The 15,423-nt window shown below is 38.0% G+C and overlaps 1 protein-coding gene across 1 annotated transcript; it reads left to right on the top strand.

Annotated features, from left to right (window-relative positions):
• The first annotated feature begins 129 nt into the window (after positions 1-129).
• LOC114882184 lies at positions 130-10,144 on the top strand. The gene is made up of 11 exons (XM_029199065.2): positions 130-146; positions 5,597-7,140; positions 7,668-7,721; positions 8,242-8,487; positions 8,571-8,639; positions 8,712-8,780; positions 8,859-8,972; positions 9,038-9,103; positions 9,192-9,260; positions 9,498-9,662; positions 9,785-10,144. Exons 1-11 carry the CDS (start codon positions 137-139, stop codon positions 10,142-10,144), a joined length of 2,766 nt encoding a protein of 921 aa, XP_029054898.2. The 5' UTR covers positions 130-136.
• Positions 10,145-15,423: the final 5,279 nt, after the last annotated feature.

Consider the following 15,423-nt stretch of genomic DNA (forward strand, 5'->3'; position numbering starts at 1 on the left):
GCTAAATCTTTTATTTATTCGTGATTGTATGTTAATCTAGGATCTGTTGCCAATGAGTCGATGGACTTACATATTACATGCTGAAAGGTGTTACTTCACGTTCGAGGAGCTTTAAGCCATTTACGCTTACAGTGTCATGAATAATGGTAAGAGAAAATCTAAAATTATAAATTAGTTTCATAATTTTGCAACTATTAGCTATGTCAACTATGTCAACGAAATGTTAACTAAGTAGCTACTGGCAACTGGAAGATAAGATTTTGGAAGATAAGATTTTCAAAGCTGGAAAATGGAAGTTTAATGATGTTTCAACGATCCAGGAACTTTTCAGACCATCATAACTTACATAACGTTATGATGTTTACAGCTTTCACGTTCCATCTTTACGACAAAACAACATAGTGGCAGGTAGCAATTTCCAAGTTACCCAATTGCACTGGAATCTTAATAGAAGTATAACAAAAAGTAAAGCATGGTAACAACACTACTATTTGAAAGAAAGTTTATGAATCCCTGGTTACGTGTAAAGTACCTGGAAAAGAGATTTCCATGAGCTTTTTTCTCTTATGAAATTTGCAATTCTATGATTACGTTACCGGCATCTGTTTTCCTGGTTCAAATGAATAAAGTGCTTATTTCATTCATCTTGCAATTAGCCACGGAAGTTACTGCTCTGAAGCTGACAATTATCTAATGGTTAGGGCTTTGATAGCACGCGCTGCACGTGAGAAGATGTCAATCATTTTGTAACAGTAAAAAATAAATGGTATCGTCGAGTGAAAATTGATTGCTAAACGCGATATTTTCTCACATTAAATCTTACATGAATGCCGGGATATAACAATTATACTTCATATTATATTAATGAGACGAATAAGAAGTGTAAACGTTTCGATAGCTAACAAAATTTCGACACCATTCCGTCGCTGGTTTTCGAGTAAATGTCAGAAAAACTTGTATGCTCCAAGAATGCAAATATCCTCGAATATCAAACATATGATATAAAGGTCCTCGTACACTTTGCAATAACTTATTTAGCATCGTATAATTGCAATACTGTCATTGCTTCGGCAATAATCGCACTATGTTTCTAAATAAAATAATACGTTGAATTTCTACATCCTTAAATCATTTTTAATAAGACGTATTCTTTTAATTTATTCTGGAAACGAAACATATGGAAACGGGGCAATATTTTATGGCGGTCCGCGACAATTATAAGTTTCATAACGCTGTTTAATCGGAGCATTAAGTATCGAGGATCGATATTTAGCGGCTCTTGTCGAACAAGTCGCACTGCGAATGTTGCTAACCTTGCAGCCAACGGGATTTGCATGAAACCCGTCTGTTGAACCCAGAATCGAAGCGTTTCACGCGGATGTATTTTCGAATGCGTCTAAAACCGGAGTTTCACGCGTGAACTCGCTTATTACCCGATGTTTAGCATTTTTATTATATCGCGTAAAAGTGAAATCGATTATGCCCTGCAGGCCACGGTTCAGCTGCACATACGCGTTCAGATTTTTCGTTTTTACCGAGCCGTTTTCATGCTTTTCGCGCCCCGCGGTATTTCTACGCTCAGCGTAACCTGGTTTCCAAATACAGAAAGTTTCTTAAGTATTACAAATGGTTTTGTTGGTTTTCATTATATTAATTATTACCTTGCAGTGTACGTAATCCTTTTGTTTCAAACTTTGTAAAACCAATCTTAAATTCAAATATTATTCGATTTGAGTGAATCACGATTGACCCGTCTACATCATTAGCCTTCAACTCTTTCAAGGTTCCCAAATTATTATTTATGAGAAATTACTGTAAAAAATTAGTGGAAGTTTCTTAAACGATCTTCGATCACGATTGCGATTTTACCGACAGTGAGAACCAACTAAAGAATCGATAGCTCGTGTACTCGATTATTCTTGCTTTCCTACGTTTTCACTAGACGGAGACACCTCTGTTCACTTTTTATTAACTCCCTATCTTAATTGAACTTCATTAAACAGGATAATTCATTCATGTTTTCTGAATTAATATTATCAACTTCGGTGACTTTAACGCCTGGAGTGGCACGATACCCGCAGCCATATTGAACCGTTCATAAATAGAATTTGAAAAGTCTTAACCAGATATATTCAAACGAATTACGACGTTAATTACATAACTAGAGTTTTTGTATCGTTTTTTATGATCGTGATTTTTATCGCATAAAAATGTGAAATGTCGTCGGGCCGTGCGTAGATTAATCGCCCGTGGAACAACAATCTCGTTGTCGAACAAATCGCGAATGAAAGGTGCGCTGCGGTTACTATAAAGTTAGCAGTGTGTTAATAAGTTCACGTGAATTCCACGGAAACCAGTTTTTACTTCAATCCTGCCGCAATTTCGTCCGATCTCCGTAGAACGTGATAGAAAATGTTTTTCTTTAGGTGTAATAAGGTAATTAACAAAAGTCCTTTCACACACGCAACGTATAAATAACAATACTTGAAAAATAATAGTAATAAGGAACGAACGTTGCAATAGAATTCTAGTCACTATCCATTAGATGGATAGAAAGTAATGTCGCATATTTCGCTGTTTTCTTTCTGGATCCGTGGTGTGCTCACTGAAGCATTCTCTCAAAAATGTATATTTATTAATCCCTAACAGGATGATTTTCTGATCGTGAAAGCTAGTTAATTACGATTGTCGTTACCATCGTTACGAGATCGTTTGCTCGGCTACGATTCCGAACCAGGAAGGAAACGACGCAACTGTTTATTGTTCTTTTACGAAATCCGGATTCTTCCAGCAAAATTTCGTGTTCCCTTTCCGTGGAATGAAATTAATTCGATGCAGTTCTCGAAAAGACGTCGTTTAAGAGGAAATGTAATTAATTACCTCTTTATGGGATATTTCGCGGGATTTCATAACGTGACAGGAGAGAAAAAAGTGAAAGGCATACGTACGATTTCTTGATAATGACACACGTGAAATGTGAGATTGAAAGCACGAAATCCGGATGATCATTTTCGAGTGGGTAGGAGGTTCGTTGAACCGTTTTGCTTGCAAATATGCGTGGAAAATTTCAAATTTCACGATCAATTAATTTTTATTTCTACAATTGTCTGTTGGTAGTTACGATGGAAAGTGTTGCATCGTTGCAGAACATTCGATTATAAGAATGTTTCATTCACCAGGAAATATTACTCAACTGCAAGCAAATACCTCGGATTCCAATAAAGGACCAGCGCGAGAAATGGTCCTTACAATTTTGTTGAAAAGGTGAACATTAATCATTAATCGTAAATGAGGATTCATAAATATGAACACGGATTGTCCTTGCGAAAAAGATTCATCGTGTTGAGCAAGGGACCTACATTCGCGCGGAACGATAACCTTTTCGATGTTCCTTCTGCTGGTCGATGGCATTGACCAGGTGAAATTATACAAATAAATGCGAACTATTGCGGAAATGGCGATGATTGACTCTCGAGGACCGATGGTTGTAACATGGTTCCTCTAGCCCACGGACTTTCCAATCGCTGAATTTCGCCTCTCGAAAGTCCTCTACCTTCGAATCATAACTTTTAATTATCGAGAAACAAATATCTTTAAAAAATGTTACCTAAATCAAAATTTCACTTCATCTTCCATTTGCAATTATTTGAAATCCAATAAATCTATAGAGAATCGTTGCAAATAATGACGAGTGTGTCTATCGTGATGTAACGAATGTTGCACAAACGGGAATTGCATGTTTCTATGTAGAAGCTAACAGCCGTGATCGTACGGTCCAGGAATTGAAATAGTAATCGAGTAACTCGACCTTGAAAGGATTTATACCATAAAACGTGATCGATAGTCATCAGATGCGATATAAGGTCTTCAAAATGTTGCGAAACCTGTTCGATTGAGGATGGTTCGCAATCAAATACTGTGCCATTCATTTATTTTTCCGTGATCGAATAACTTCAGGATTACATTGAGACGCATAAAGGTTGCTTAAATCGTATTCATTTTCTAAATATTCATATTTCATTATAATAATCATCGAAAGGAAATCATGAATATTTAAGAAATATCGAAGATGACTGAAAAACCTGGCTCGAGAAGATAATGTTGTCACCATACATAATGTACAGACAAATTGGACAAAAAAAGCTTTCCTTATAATTTTTAATTATTGTCACTATCTCAATATGATTAGCGATCTTGTTTCACTCTTATACCACTTTTTTATTGGATTCATCCTTCTGTTTTATAGATCAGTAGGTTTTACTCGTTCTACTAACTTAATTCACTTTTTTCATTCAAGAACACAATTAGCAATTATGATCCAGCGGCGACGAGATGAATATACATCCAATAAATTAAATACAGTCAAGCGTATTTAATGTGCAATACCTTTTTATTTCTTATGTGGTACAACGTTTCGATTAAGTGGAATGTTTTCGGATTTATGAGAATTCTTCAAGGGCGCAATTAATATTAAATTAAGACTGGAGGAAATGATTATTTGCGAAGACCTCTCTTGAAATCTCGAAAATGGCATTTTATTTCTACTACAAGCATTTCATGCATTTTCCAACAAGTGTAACATAATTAACCTCATAAAACAGTTGTAGAACGCAACTTTCATCATCATGGGATCGCGTTAAACTCGTCCTTGCTTTGTTCTCCAATGGAAGCGGTTAACGCTCGTGCCTGAGGATCAAGTTCATTGTTTCTCACTTCAAACTTCAAGACCGCGATCATGGCCACAGCAACCGACGCATTACTTTTCTCGAACCACTTTTCCCAGCATTATTCTACTCAACACTTTCACGACGTAAAAACAAGTTGCCTGTCAACGCCAACTTTACGAATCGTGTCGCAAAAAACGATTAGTAAATCGAAGGATGGATTGTATGGCAAATGACGAAGTCTTAGACCCAAATCGTTTGCACATGATTTTTCGATTAGACAGTATGTAGTCGTTTCATCGAGAAAGTTTGTCATCGATTGTGTTTCGCGTGTCACGTACTCCCTACGAGTAATTGCACCCTCGACGACGACGAACGCAACTACGGAAGTGAACGGACTTGATAGACTGTCATTAAGAATGCCAATATCCCGATCGACGACCAACAGTTCACGCTTCCATGATCATAAAGGAAAGGGACAATCCATTGTTCAACCGCTATAAAACGACCATTTTTTCAACCCATCGGTTCAGTTTCCGCGTCGCGTTTTACCATCGACTTTTCCTTTCGTTCAACTTCGATTCATCCTGTTCAATAACGAGAAATCTATACTCTATATTTCATTTTGTTAAAAAAATGACAGTTATATTTATGAATTTTGAGAAATTATATCACAGTGCCACAGTGAATACGTTTAAGGTTGCAAGTGGATAATTTAAATAAAGATGGAATAATCGTCTTCCGAATAATTATAGTTATAGTGTGCCGTACATTTAGAAAGATTTTTATTGTAAAAATTCCACGGTTCAAAATGTTATTCCTATTAACAAGAAGACTATCAAAATCGTACTTGATTATCATTCTCATAGCGACGAACCTGGTGATTTCAATGCCAGCACCACCTATCAAACGCTCTCCTGAAAACGTTCCAGAGTTAAGAAACGGCTTCTCCAATGTACCAAAGATCTTAGAGATTCAATTGCCTTTGAAAATCGCCTCGAAGGATGATTTGGTCGCATGGGCCAGGTATGTCATGGGTTTGATGGCTTCCAAGATCAACATCACATTGACTACGGTGAAAGAGTCCCCAGCGACGACTTCCGGAAACACCAGAGCTCCAGAAATCATGAAGAACATCGACAATACCAAACAGCCGCAAATTGTTAAGGATTCGGTGCACAGGAAGTCGCAGAGTGTTAATCAGATGGCTGGGATTCGAAATTTGGCCAGCATTAGAAATACAGAGAATATAAGATACGCTGCAAATGTTGGAAATCTTGGAAATATGAAGAATTTCGAGGTTCCTGCGAATATTAGATCATCGTCAGAAAATGGTCGACGGTCTGAAGTAATTCGAATTCCTCTGAGAAATGGGAATATTCAATCGCCGAAGGAGAAACAGCTTGCCAGTCCGCAATTATCAACGCTGACGATTAATGGGGTGACTGGAAACAGTTTGTTTAACAATAGACAAAGCCAACCAAGTTTCACGAATGTTGGTCTCTTTGACACGACCATTCCTAATCCTCTGGAGATAACAGCTAACATTAATCTTCCAAGGACGAAGGAATCGGTCTTCAAGGGTGTCTTCAGTACTGCGAAGATATTAGAACCGCCGCTGGTCATCCCTCAATTTCCAGATTTTGGACCAGGAATTGACTTCAGAAACGATCTGACTAAAAATTTCAGCCTGGTTTCAACCCCCGCGAGAAACTACCTTCCTGTGACTACCACTGATAATATCAAGATCCCAAACGACCCCTTCGTCACTAGATACTTCTTCGATGGCGTAGAGAGAAACGTCCCTCACAATTTGGCCATTTTTACTTCGAATATCACCTTCACCACTAGCAACCCTCTGAATTTCAACGATGAAATTCCAATTCCGATAAGGAACATTGAATTGTTGCCTCAAAGAAATTTTTCAGGTATCGCGAAACCACTTTTGAAGGTCCCATTCGAAGCAGTAATTACATTTTCAAGAGAAAATTCAGGAGAAGCAACGACTTGGAGAAACGACAAAGATAAATATCTCTTGATACCAACAAGAGATCCTCCTGATGACTTTCCACCATATTTTGATACTAATTATACCCTGACGAATGAATCGGGACAGATAAACGTGGTGTTCGATGACAATAAACAAGCGACTGAACCGATAAATAATACTAAAAAGGAGGAGAAGAAGAAGCAAGGAAAGAAACAGGATTCTTCGAAGACGCAGCAATCAAACAAGCAAAAATCTGAGAAAGGACGACCATCGGTTGTTAGTCAGTTCCTGAAGACGTTTCTAGCACTGAGGAGGAATAATAGTTTGGCTACGAATCTGAAGCCTCCTCCATTAAATCCTGAAAAATTAACAACACCATCAAGGGCACCAATCGCCCCAATGGCACCAGTGGCTCAGAAGGTACCTGCGGCTCAAAAGTATCCATCACCTCCCAGAGTACAGTCCTCCTACAATGAAAAACCATCGGTAAGTTTGTTTATAATAAATGAAGGTTCGAGTGGAAGTAGGTTGATCCCTCTAGAAACAGTGATTAAATTAATTAAAATAGTAATATTCTTTTAATAGAACGAGTTACCTTGTTTGTCGTTTCGTCATTTTGATAATTGCTCAATCCTTGGTAAACGGTGAAATGTCACCGATTCGTAGAGCTAATAAAAATTGAAATCTTGCGTTGCCTAATAAAATTCAATGAGTTGACACAGATGAAGACACAGGATCGACGATTACTCTGCAACTGCTTGCCTTTTCGTCAATTATGCATGGGTCATCCTTTTAGGCCATGGATTAGATCGTGATCGTTTCGAAATAAAGCATTCATCTTTTTATCGAGGACATCGAATCAAGGAGATCGTTGCGCAACTCGCGTGAAAACGAACTGCAACATTTCTTGATTTTTAATACTTATATAAAAAATTTTAAAAATAAAGGTTATCATCTGCCCGGACTACAGATGTCTCGTGGAAACTTATTGAAGTCGATTCCATTGATTTCAGTTTGTGTCAGGACAAGGAAGACGTGGTCAGACGTTTCAGGCGCAGGGAATCGAGGTAAGTTTATTTTCGTTTCGTGTTTTATAATTATTAAAAGTTTATTTTTTTATATGACTAGCTGGTACTTGTTTAACGTTGCGAAATATAAATGAATTTAAATGATCGGTACAATTAACGCAAACGGTCACGTATTCTAATTAATCGATACAGGTAATCTTTTTTTTCCCTCCCTTTTTTCTTTATATGCTGACAACTCGATTACGACATTCGAACTACTTTCAAGTTTTTTTTCCAACTTGCTCATATCCTGGGAACACGTTCACTCTTGTCATTAGAATACGGTACTTGATATGTTCGACATTATAATATTTGTTGTATTTTATTGCACTTAAAAATGTCGTTTAGTACCAATAATTATAGGTATTTAAATTACAACTGTAAAAAGTTGCACCTCTAAAAAATCAAATTAACTTGAAAATACGATAATGATAAACAAATTTCAGCAAACCGTATAAAAATTTGTTGTAATTATCTATACGATGTACATATATTCGTTAAAACAAGCTCGAATGAATAGGATGGCGATGACAACGGAAGTAACAATGGCAGCAACAGCGAAGAGAGCACCGAAAAGAATGACGCCGATGAAGATAATGGCAATACTAATGACGACATTGAAAGTAACGGAGGAGATGATAACAGTGATTCCAATGAAAGTTCCAGCAGCGAAAGCGACGAGGATAGCGAAGAAGAGGGTGGTCTTGTCAAGTCCATTATCAGTCTGCTTGAGCTTGCAGCACCCATTTTAGAGGATCTCAGCGACGTAACGGAATATTTGTGATAATTTCCCATTTTATTCGAAGTATGACCAGTTCCAGTCAAACTTGTAATCGATTTCTCTTTCAGCCTGAATCAGACGCGGACATAGGTGACGTTCTCAGTGCGGGCCTTCCGCTTATCCAGGAACTGTCTGAGGTAAGTTTTCGAGGAATAGTGAATTAAGATAACATTCTAAACTCACTTTTCAACTTGTATCGTGTCTCGCAGGGAGATGGTGAGAACCCAGGATTCGACATTCCAGGAATATTGGTGCCTGTCCTGTTGAAAGTTAGCGAAGTGGGTTTTCCAAGCTTCTTTAATAATTGCTTTATATTAGAATGAAAGATTACGAGGAGATTTGGGTTTCAGGACCAGGATGGACCAAAAGATTCATCAGCGGTTATAACGCCTCTCATTCAATTAGTCGCTCCATTGATTGGACCCCTTGTTGGTCCATTGATTTTACCATTGAGTCGACAAATCAGTAACGTAAATATATCTTTTCTCTTTTAGAATATGAAATATTTATTACTGAAGAACCCCGTGAATTTCAGCCTCCAGGTGATGGTGGATCATCGGTCAGTGATCTAATAAGGAGTCTGTTGGGCCCATTGCTTGAGGTGCTATTGCTGCTATCATTCATATTATCTATAATAATCTTTTAATAAGATTACACAGAGTATAATTCGTCTATTCTGAAATTTTCAGCCCGTCGGACCTGGAAAAAAGTCTCAGCTATCGAATCTCGTCGCAGCAGTTATCTCTAGTCTTAGCAAAGTACGCATCAATCTTTTTGTTAACAAACATTTGTTTTCTAATAAACTGATCGTTTCACTATTAAACCAGTGTCGTGTATACCATTACCATAACTGTATGACTGAAGAAGATATATTCTTTTGAAGAATATATCTTTTGCGATTATTCTTAGAATATTCTTTTGCGATTCAACCAGCTTCCACTTGAACTGCTCTAATTACTCGCTTAACAGTTCATTAATATTTCAATTTCTTTCAGTATTCTTCAACTTATGGCAAATCAGACATCGCCAGCCTGGTAAAAGCTGTGGTCACAGGAACAATAGCCGGTTCCAGCGCGGCTTCCAATCACAAAGACTCTTATGGACACCATACAGACTATGGTGGTGACAGTTACCGTGCTCACCCATCTACCAACACTTATGTGAGTATACTCGTCTCTTAGTTAGTCTCATTAACTTTCGCTGCAATTAATGCTATATCACCTTTTCTTGAAATGCTTTTCTACATGCTTACTCTTACTGCAACTCTTTATCAATTTTCTAGGCTGCGGTGCCATCTAAGGAACCGAATCCTCTCTCTGTGCTTGGCGATTCGATCAAAGACATTCTAAACGCTATAGTAAAAGTGGTTTCATCGTTAGTGAACGCCATCACGGGTATTCTGAGCGCTTCCTCCGGCAGTTCCGAGGAACCATCACCTACTTATGGCGCACCATCACCTACTTACGGCGCACCACGTCCTACTTACGGTCCACCACGTCCAACTTATAGTACATCACGTCCTACCTATGATAAACCACGTTCTACCTATAATAAACCACGTCCATCACAATATTTCGCGGTTCCTCCTAGCGAGTCTATTAGTATAACCACTAGTGGTCCAAAAAGGTTTCTGAGACTGTGAAACAACAATCTGACTATTTTTTTATAAAATACCATAAATTATTGTTGTTTACAGGAAGTTCATATGTAAGAAATAAAAGTCTTTCTGTATACCTTTGATCTTTCTAACGTTTAACTAGTCTGTGGGACAAAATTAAACTTGCCACATGCTAGATGAAGGAAAAAAGCGGAACATTAAATTAATTGCGCTAGATATCGTTGCAATAGTTGACGGAGGTTAATCATTTACTACAAACGAGAGTAATTCAAGGATGCAGGATACGTACGTCACTGATGCAGATACACTTTCAATTCGACCTAATTTGATTACGCTTCGTATACACACCGCTTGCTTTGTTCACACTTGTTGCAACGCCTTTTTTCTCAATTTTTTTTCCTTGAAAGTATTCAGTACTCGAAGGGTCAAATTGCAAAATGAAGAATGAAAATTTCAGAAATCATGGCAGACGTAACAGGTAACACCTGTACAGGAACACATGGAAATACGTGGCAAGTAATGGGATAGGAGGTTACGTGATTCAGAAAGGGAATAAAACAATCGGAAGTTCCGCTTTCGAACAAGGTGGATACAATTTCACACCTGACGTAACGATTGCCGCTGTTCCACCCTTAAAAGGAATGCGTTACTAATTGAATCCGCTCTCACCGCCTACCATTACCATATTCAATTCCATTTAATCGCGTCTGCATAAGACAAAACATGTTTATCCAATCCGAAAGGATCCTCGACACATTTAAATGAATTTAGAATGTGCAATTTGTTGAGCAATCCTAGTTGCTCAACGCTGAATCCCTTCTTCGCTAAGATGATTTCCATTCTTCTCCAAAGTTAATTAAGGCTGAGTCGAGTTTAAATTTAAAACCATTCCGCAGAAGCTTTCGAAACGTATCAGATAATTTATTCGCGGTATTTCGGACGCGGAAGATAGCGTAGGCGAATCCATGTGCCGGTTCCATGCAAATTTCGCAATTATTTTTACTAGCTTCGAACATGATAATGATATAACTATATTGATTGATAAATGCATCTGATACACGCGTCGATTTCACTTGGACTATGAATACCATTCACAAGAATGAATTACGAGAGTCCTCGATAAATCATACACAGCTAGTGCCAGTGTTTACTGGCGGAAGTGAAAAATATCAAATTAGGGAAACTCTGATGTAGACAAACGGAAGCGACACCTTCAATAGCGCTTAATTAACTCGCGTTTCAATACGCTATTAAGATGCAATTAGCTTTCGATTGTATTATACGATACATAGCGTCGTTCATAATCGCGTTTGAATACCGTTCACGGTCGAGGCTGTCCGTGAAGTTGCAAGGTGAAAGCACATTTCACTGTTTGACCTACGAATAAACACGGAAGATGGTGGCATTCTGTGCCCGTTCCTGGTACCACCTACAACCAACCTGTGTTACCTGCTCCGTACACTTGGCAGCATCGTTATCGGACCGTGAAAGTCACGGTGCTACTAATAAACTGCCGGTAGTAATGTTAACGCACGATTAGCGCGATCAAGGAACACCCTGATTTCTGACATTTTCTTCCTTTCTGACTTCCATTAAGGCTGAGTCGAGTTTAAATTTAAAACCATTCCGCAAAAGCTTTCGAAACGTATCGGGTAATTTATTCGCGGTATTTCGGACGCGGAAAGCTTCTGCGGAATGGTTTTAAATTTAAACTCGACTCAGCCTTAATTAACTTTAAAGAAGAATGGAAATCATCTCTGACCGGGAATTGGCAATTGATACTCGAAAGTTTCAAACGCTTCTATCGTTTACCAAATTCATTATCATTTTTGCGAATCTTCCAGATTTACTTGTTATTATAATCAGTCGCTACCTGTTTAGAATTTTAATCATGCAACAGGTTGTGCCATGTAGGGTTTCAGAATAATGCCGCGGAGAATCATTGGTAACCGTAGCTCGTATGAAAATCAAGTGGAATATAACCAACCGGTGTAGAGCAATAAAGTATTCTATATATCATAGTAGATAACTGACCGGACGTTTTCCTTGTTTTTTGCATAATAATATAGCGCAGAGATCGGACGTCAGCCCTGAAGGCCATTCGCTTTCCATTCTGAAAAGAAAGTCGAACTTTTGACCGTATCTGCGACACAGTTTGACCGTTGAACCTAAATTGCAAAATATCTTTTCGTTCATTCTTGCCATAGTATCATTTCGAGCTTGCTAGTCATTCGAACTCGTCCTTCTTCATCTAGAAAGTTACGTCTTATACAAGAAAAGAATTGCAATTAATTTTTGCAACCAACACCTTTTCTCCGTTTCTGATTTCTCGTTCGCTGCCTCGATGAATATTTATAATCAAGATTTTTTTTCATACACCAGTATGCGTGCCATCGTACAGTTTCGTAATGTTAAAAAAAAAAAAGGAACTTGGTCATCGTGAATTAACTGATAGTAGAAATAGTTCGCTGTATTAGCGTAAGTTTCTCTTTCAGCGAATCGAAAGATACAATGAAGTTGTATTTCCAGCAAAAAGTGGAAGAAATAAATTCGTCGAGTTATGACGTTTCTTCGAAATGTTTTATTCAAGAAGCTTTAAAACAAATTCCGTCCTTTCGGTCCTTTATTTCTCGTTTCAGAGAGACGAACGCGAGGACCTGATCTCTGTTAGAAGTGTATAAAGAAATCAATTACGGTTTGCGTAACGTGGCTAGAAGAAAATTGCAAGACTGAGTTACAGGAACAAAGATAAATCCGTTAGATAGCTCGCTTTAATATTTCATAACATCACGAGCGGCGTTTGTGAGTCTACACATAATGTATGTGACTCGAATCCACTCTCGTCATAGTATGAGAAGGAAGAAAAAAAAATAAAGGGAACAACGTTATAAGCTTCTTTTTGCGATGAAAAATTAATCGCAATTGGAACACCGATCCTGATATAAGATGTTACTTTTTACGATAATCCTTTCTGACCGATCGTTTTTCTTTTTTCAGGTTAACTGCCAGCGACCCGGAGCGTCAGGGAAATGCTAAGAATTTCCATAATCGCGAAGCTAATTCTACGGTTAATTCTTCGTCCGCGATTGTATTAGTAAAGAAGTAGAACGCAAAGTTGCAGGACTTCACCGCGATGTCATGGTACCATTAAACATCGACCGTCATTGCGATCTGCAGATCTTTATCCCGCGGTTTCGAAATTTCGCAAGATTGGAGGTGGTAGGGTTTTTTAATTGTCGCCTGTCGTTCTTGTGCAAAAGGTCAATACACGGTTCATTGCGTTAATGATAAATTGCTTTGTTCACGCTCCTGTATAATTTGAAGGTGATTTCATTGTGTTTTATGATTGACTGCATTCATTCATTTGTATACAATGATAGTTGTAAGCAAAAACAAAATTAGTCCTACTTTTACTAATATCCTAATATCCATAAATAAACGAATTTCAAATAATTGCAAGCTTTCAAATGCAGACAACATTTATTCTTTTCTTATTTTTCGTCGAGTAACAACTTTCGATAAATCTCTCGAATAGTAATTAGCAATTCAATTGAGTCAGTTGCGCGTATTGCAGTTAAAAAAATATTCTAATTAACTAGTTTCCTATCATTAGGTGTGATTTAAATATATTTGGAAAATTTAATTAACACCAGTTTAGAACGAAGGGAATATTTGATTCGACCACGTTGGAAAAGAGCCACGTTCGAATAAGGATTCAATTTTATCTGAGAATTTCATTGACGCCCTTCATTTTGTGGACCGTTTTCGAAGAATCGTATGAGGCAGCTGCAAAGTTTAAGGTCTTGGACTGTGTACCATTTCATCCGGAAATTTCACTAGTTCGAACGTTATGCAAGAGTAGGTACGATCCGAAGGACTTTTACTTTCAACTCGTTCCCGAAGATCGCTTTCTATTCGTGCATTGTTACGTGTTGCCGCTTGATTTCAAACGCGACCACGCCACATGTCACGTTGGCCTTTAACCCTTAAACTATGGAGGGTTAACGAAGCCTTATATAATGGAATAACAATATGGGAACACGTAGGAGGCATTGTTGAATTAGAATACAAGCAGTACTTGCTGATACGAATAAATATCAAGAAGAAAAGATTTCTGATTCCTGAAAGGATTTCAATTGTGTAAACAATTTCCTGCATAGTGCAATCACCTGCGAAATTGTCTCGTTTCTCTGAGCAATCAAACCAACTCGATGCACAAGATCTAGCCATTCTCGCCAGACTGAGCATCATTCGACATCCACGAATTACGTCAATTATCACAATCATTCACACTTTCCATCATGAATTTCTCGTCTGCGTTCTGCGTGACACCATTACTAGTTGATTGTTTGTTTTTGGGAGGAACAAGCATCGATATGTTTTCACGGAGTGATAAAAATCGTGGACTTTCACCGATCCGGAAAAAGCTTACGTGATTTCGTAACTGGCTGCTATTGCTGCTTTTTTTTTGCAAAAATAAAGTATCGAATCAACGTAACTCCTTCGTATGTTGCCAGACGGATGTTTATACACTCACAGGGGAAATGATTCGCAAAGATAGCCGGAGTGTAGGAAGTTTCGTAGTAGAACTCCACGGAGAAAGTGAAGGATGATATATTTATTCGACTCGCGAGCTAATATGCATACACTAGCGATGGCTATGAGATATTATATTCAAAGTTAGTAATTGGAAACTAGAAGTCGAAAGTAGACGATGGAAAAATTGGAAATTCTGAAGTTGAGATATTGAAAGTTGAAAGGTTACAAGTTAAAAATTTGAGAAGTTGGAAGTTGAAAGTTGAAAATTTAGAGGTCGAGTTGTTGCAAAATCGAAAACTTGGGAAATTGGAGATTCGAAGTTGGAAGTTCAAAATTGATCGACGTCTACACCCATCGCTACTAAACTTGCGGTCACGTGAAATCATTACACGCGACTAAAGGTACGTAAGTAAAAGGATACGTGTAACACACGTACACTGGTGTGTTACGTAAAGGTATTCGGCCCAATCGGTGAAGAAGAGGCTCGTTGGCTTCGCTACTATTATATTTAATAACGATATTCGTGATGGTAGCTGTGCGAACTCGTGAAAGGGAAAGTGTCGAATAGCATGGGCCATCGATTGATACTTGAGATGACATCTCTCTGACTACCTGCTTAAATCGGGTTTCGCTCGATGTTCTCGTGAAAGTGGGAAACAAAGAACAGGTTTTACTAAAAATATATGAAAGCAAGTTAGAATACTTATCTAATTAATGAAATGCAAATTATTTTAAGCAATGCACTCTTGCTAGAAGAAAGTATC

The sequence above is a fragment of the Osmia bicornis genome, chromosome 1 (assembly GCF_907164935.1).
Source record: "Osmia bicornis bicornis chromosome 1, iOsmBic2.1, whole genome shotgun sequence".
Lineage (NCBI taxonomy): Eukaryota > Metazoa > Arthropoda > Insecta > Hymenoptera > Megachilidae > Osmia > Osmia bicornis.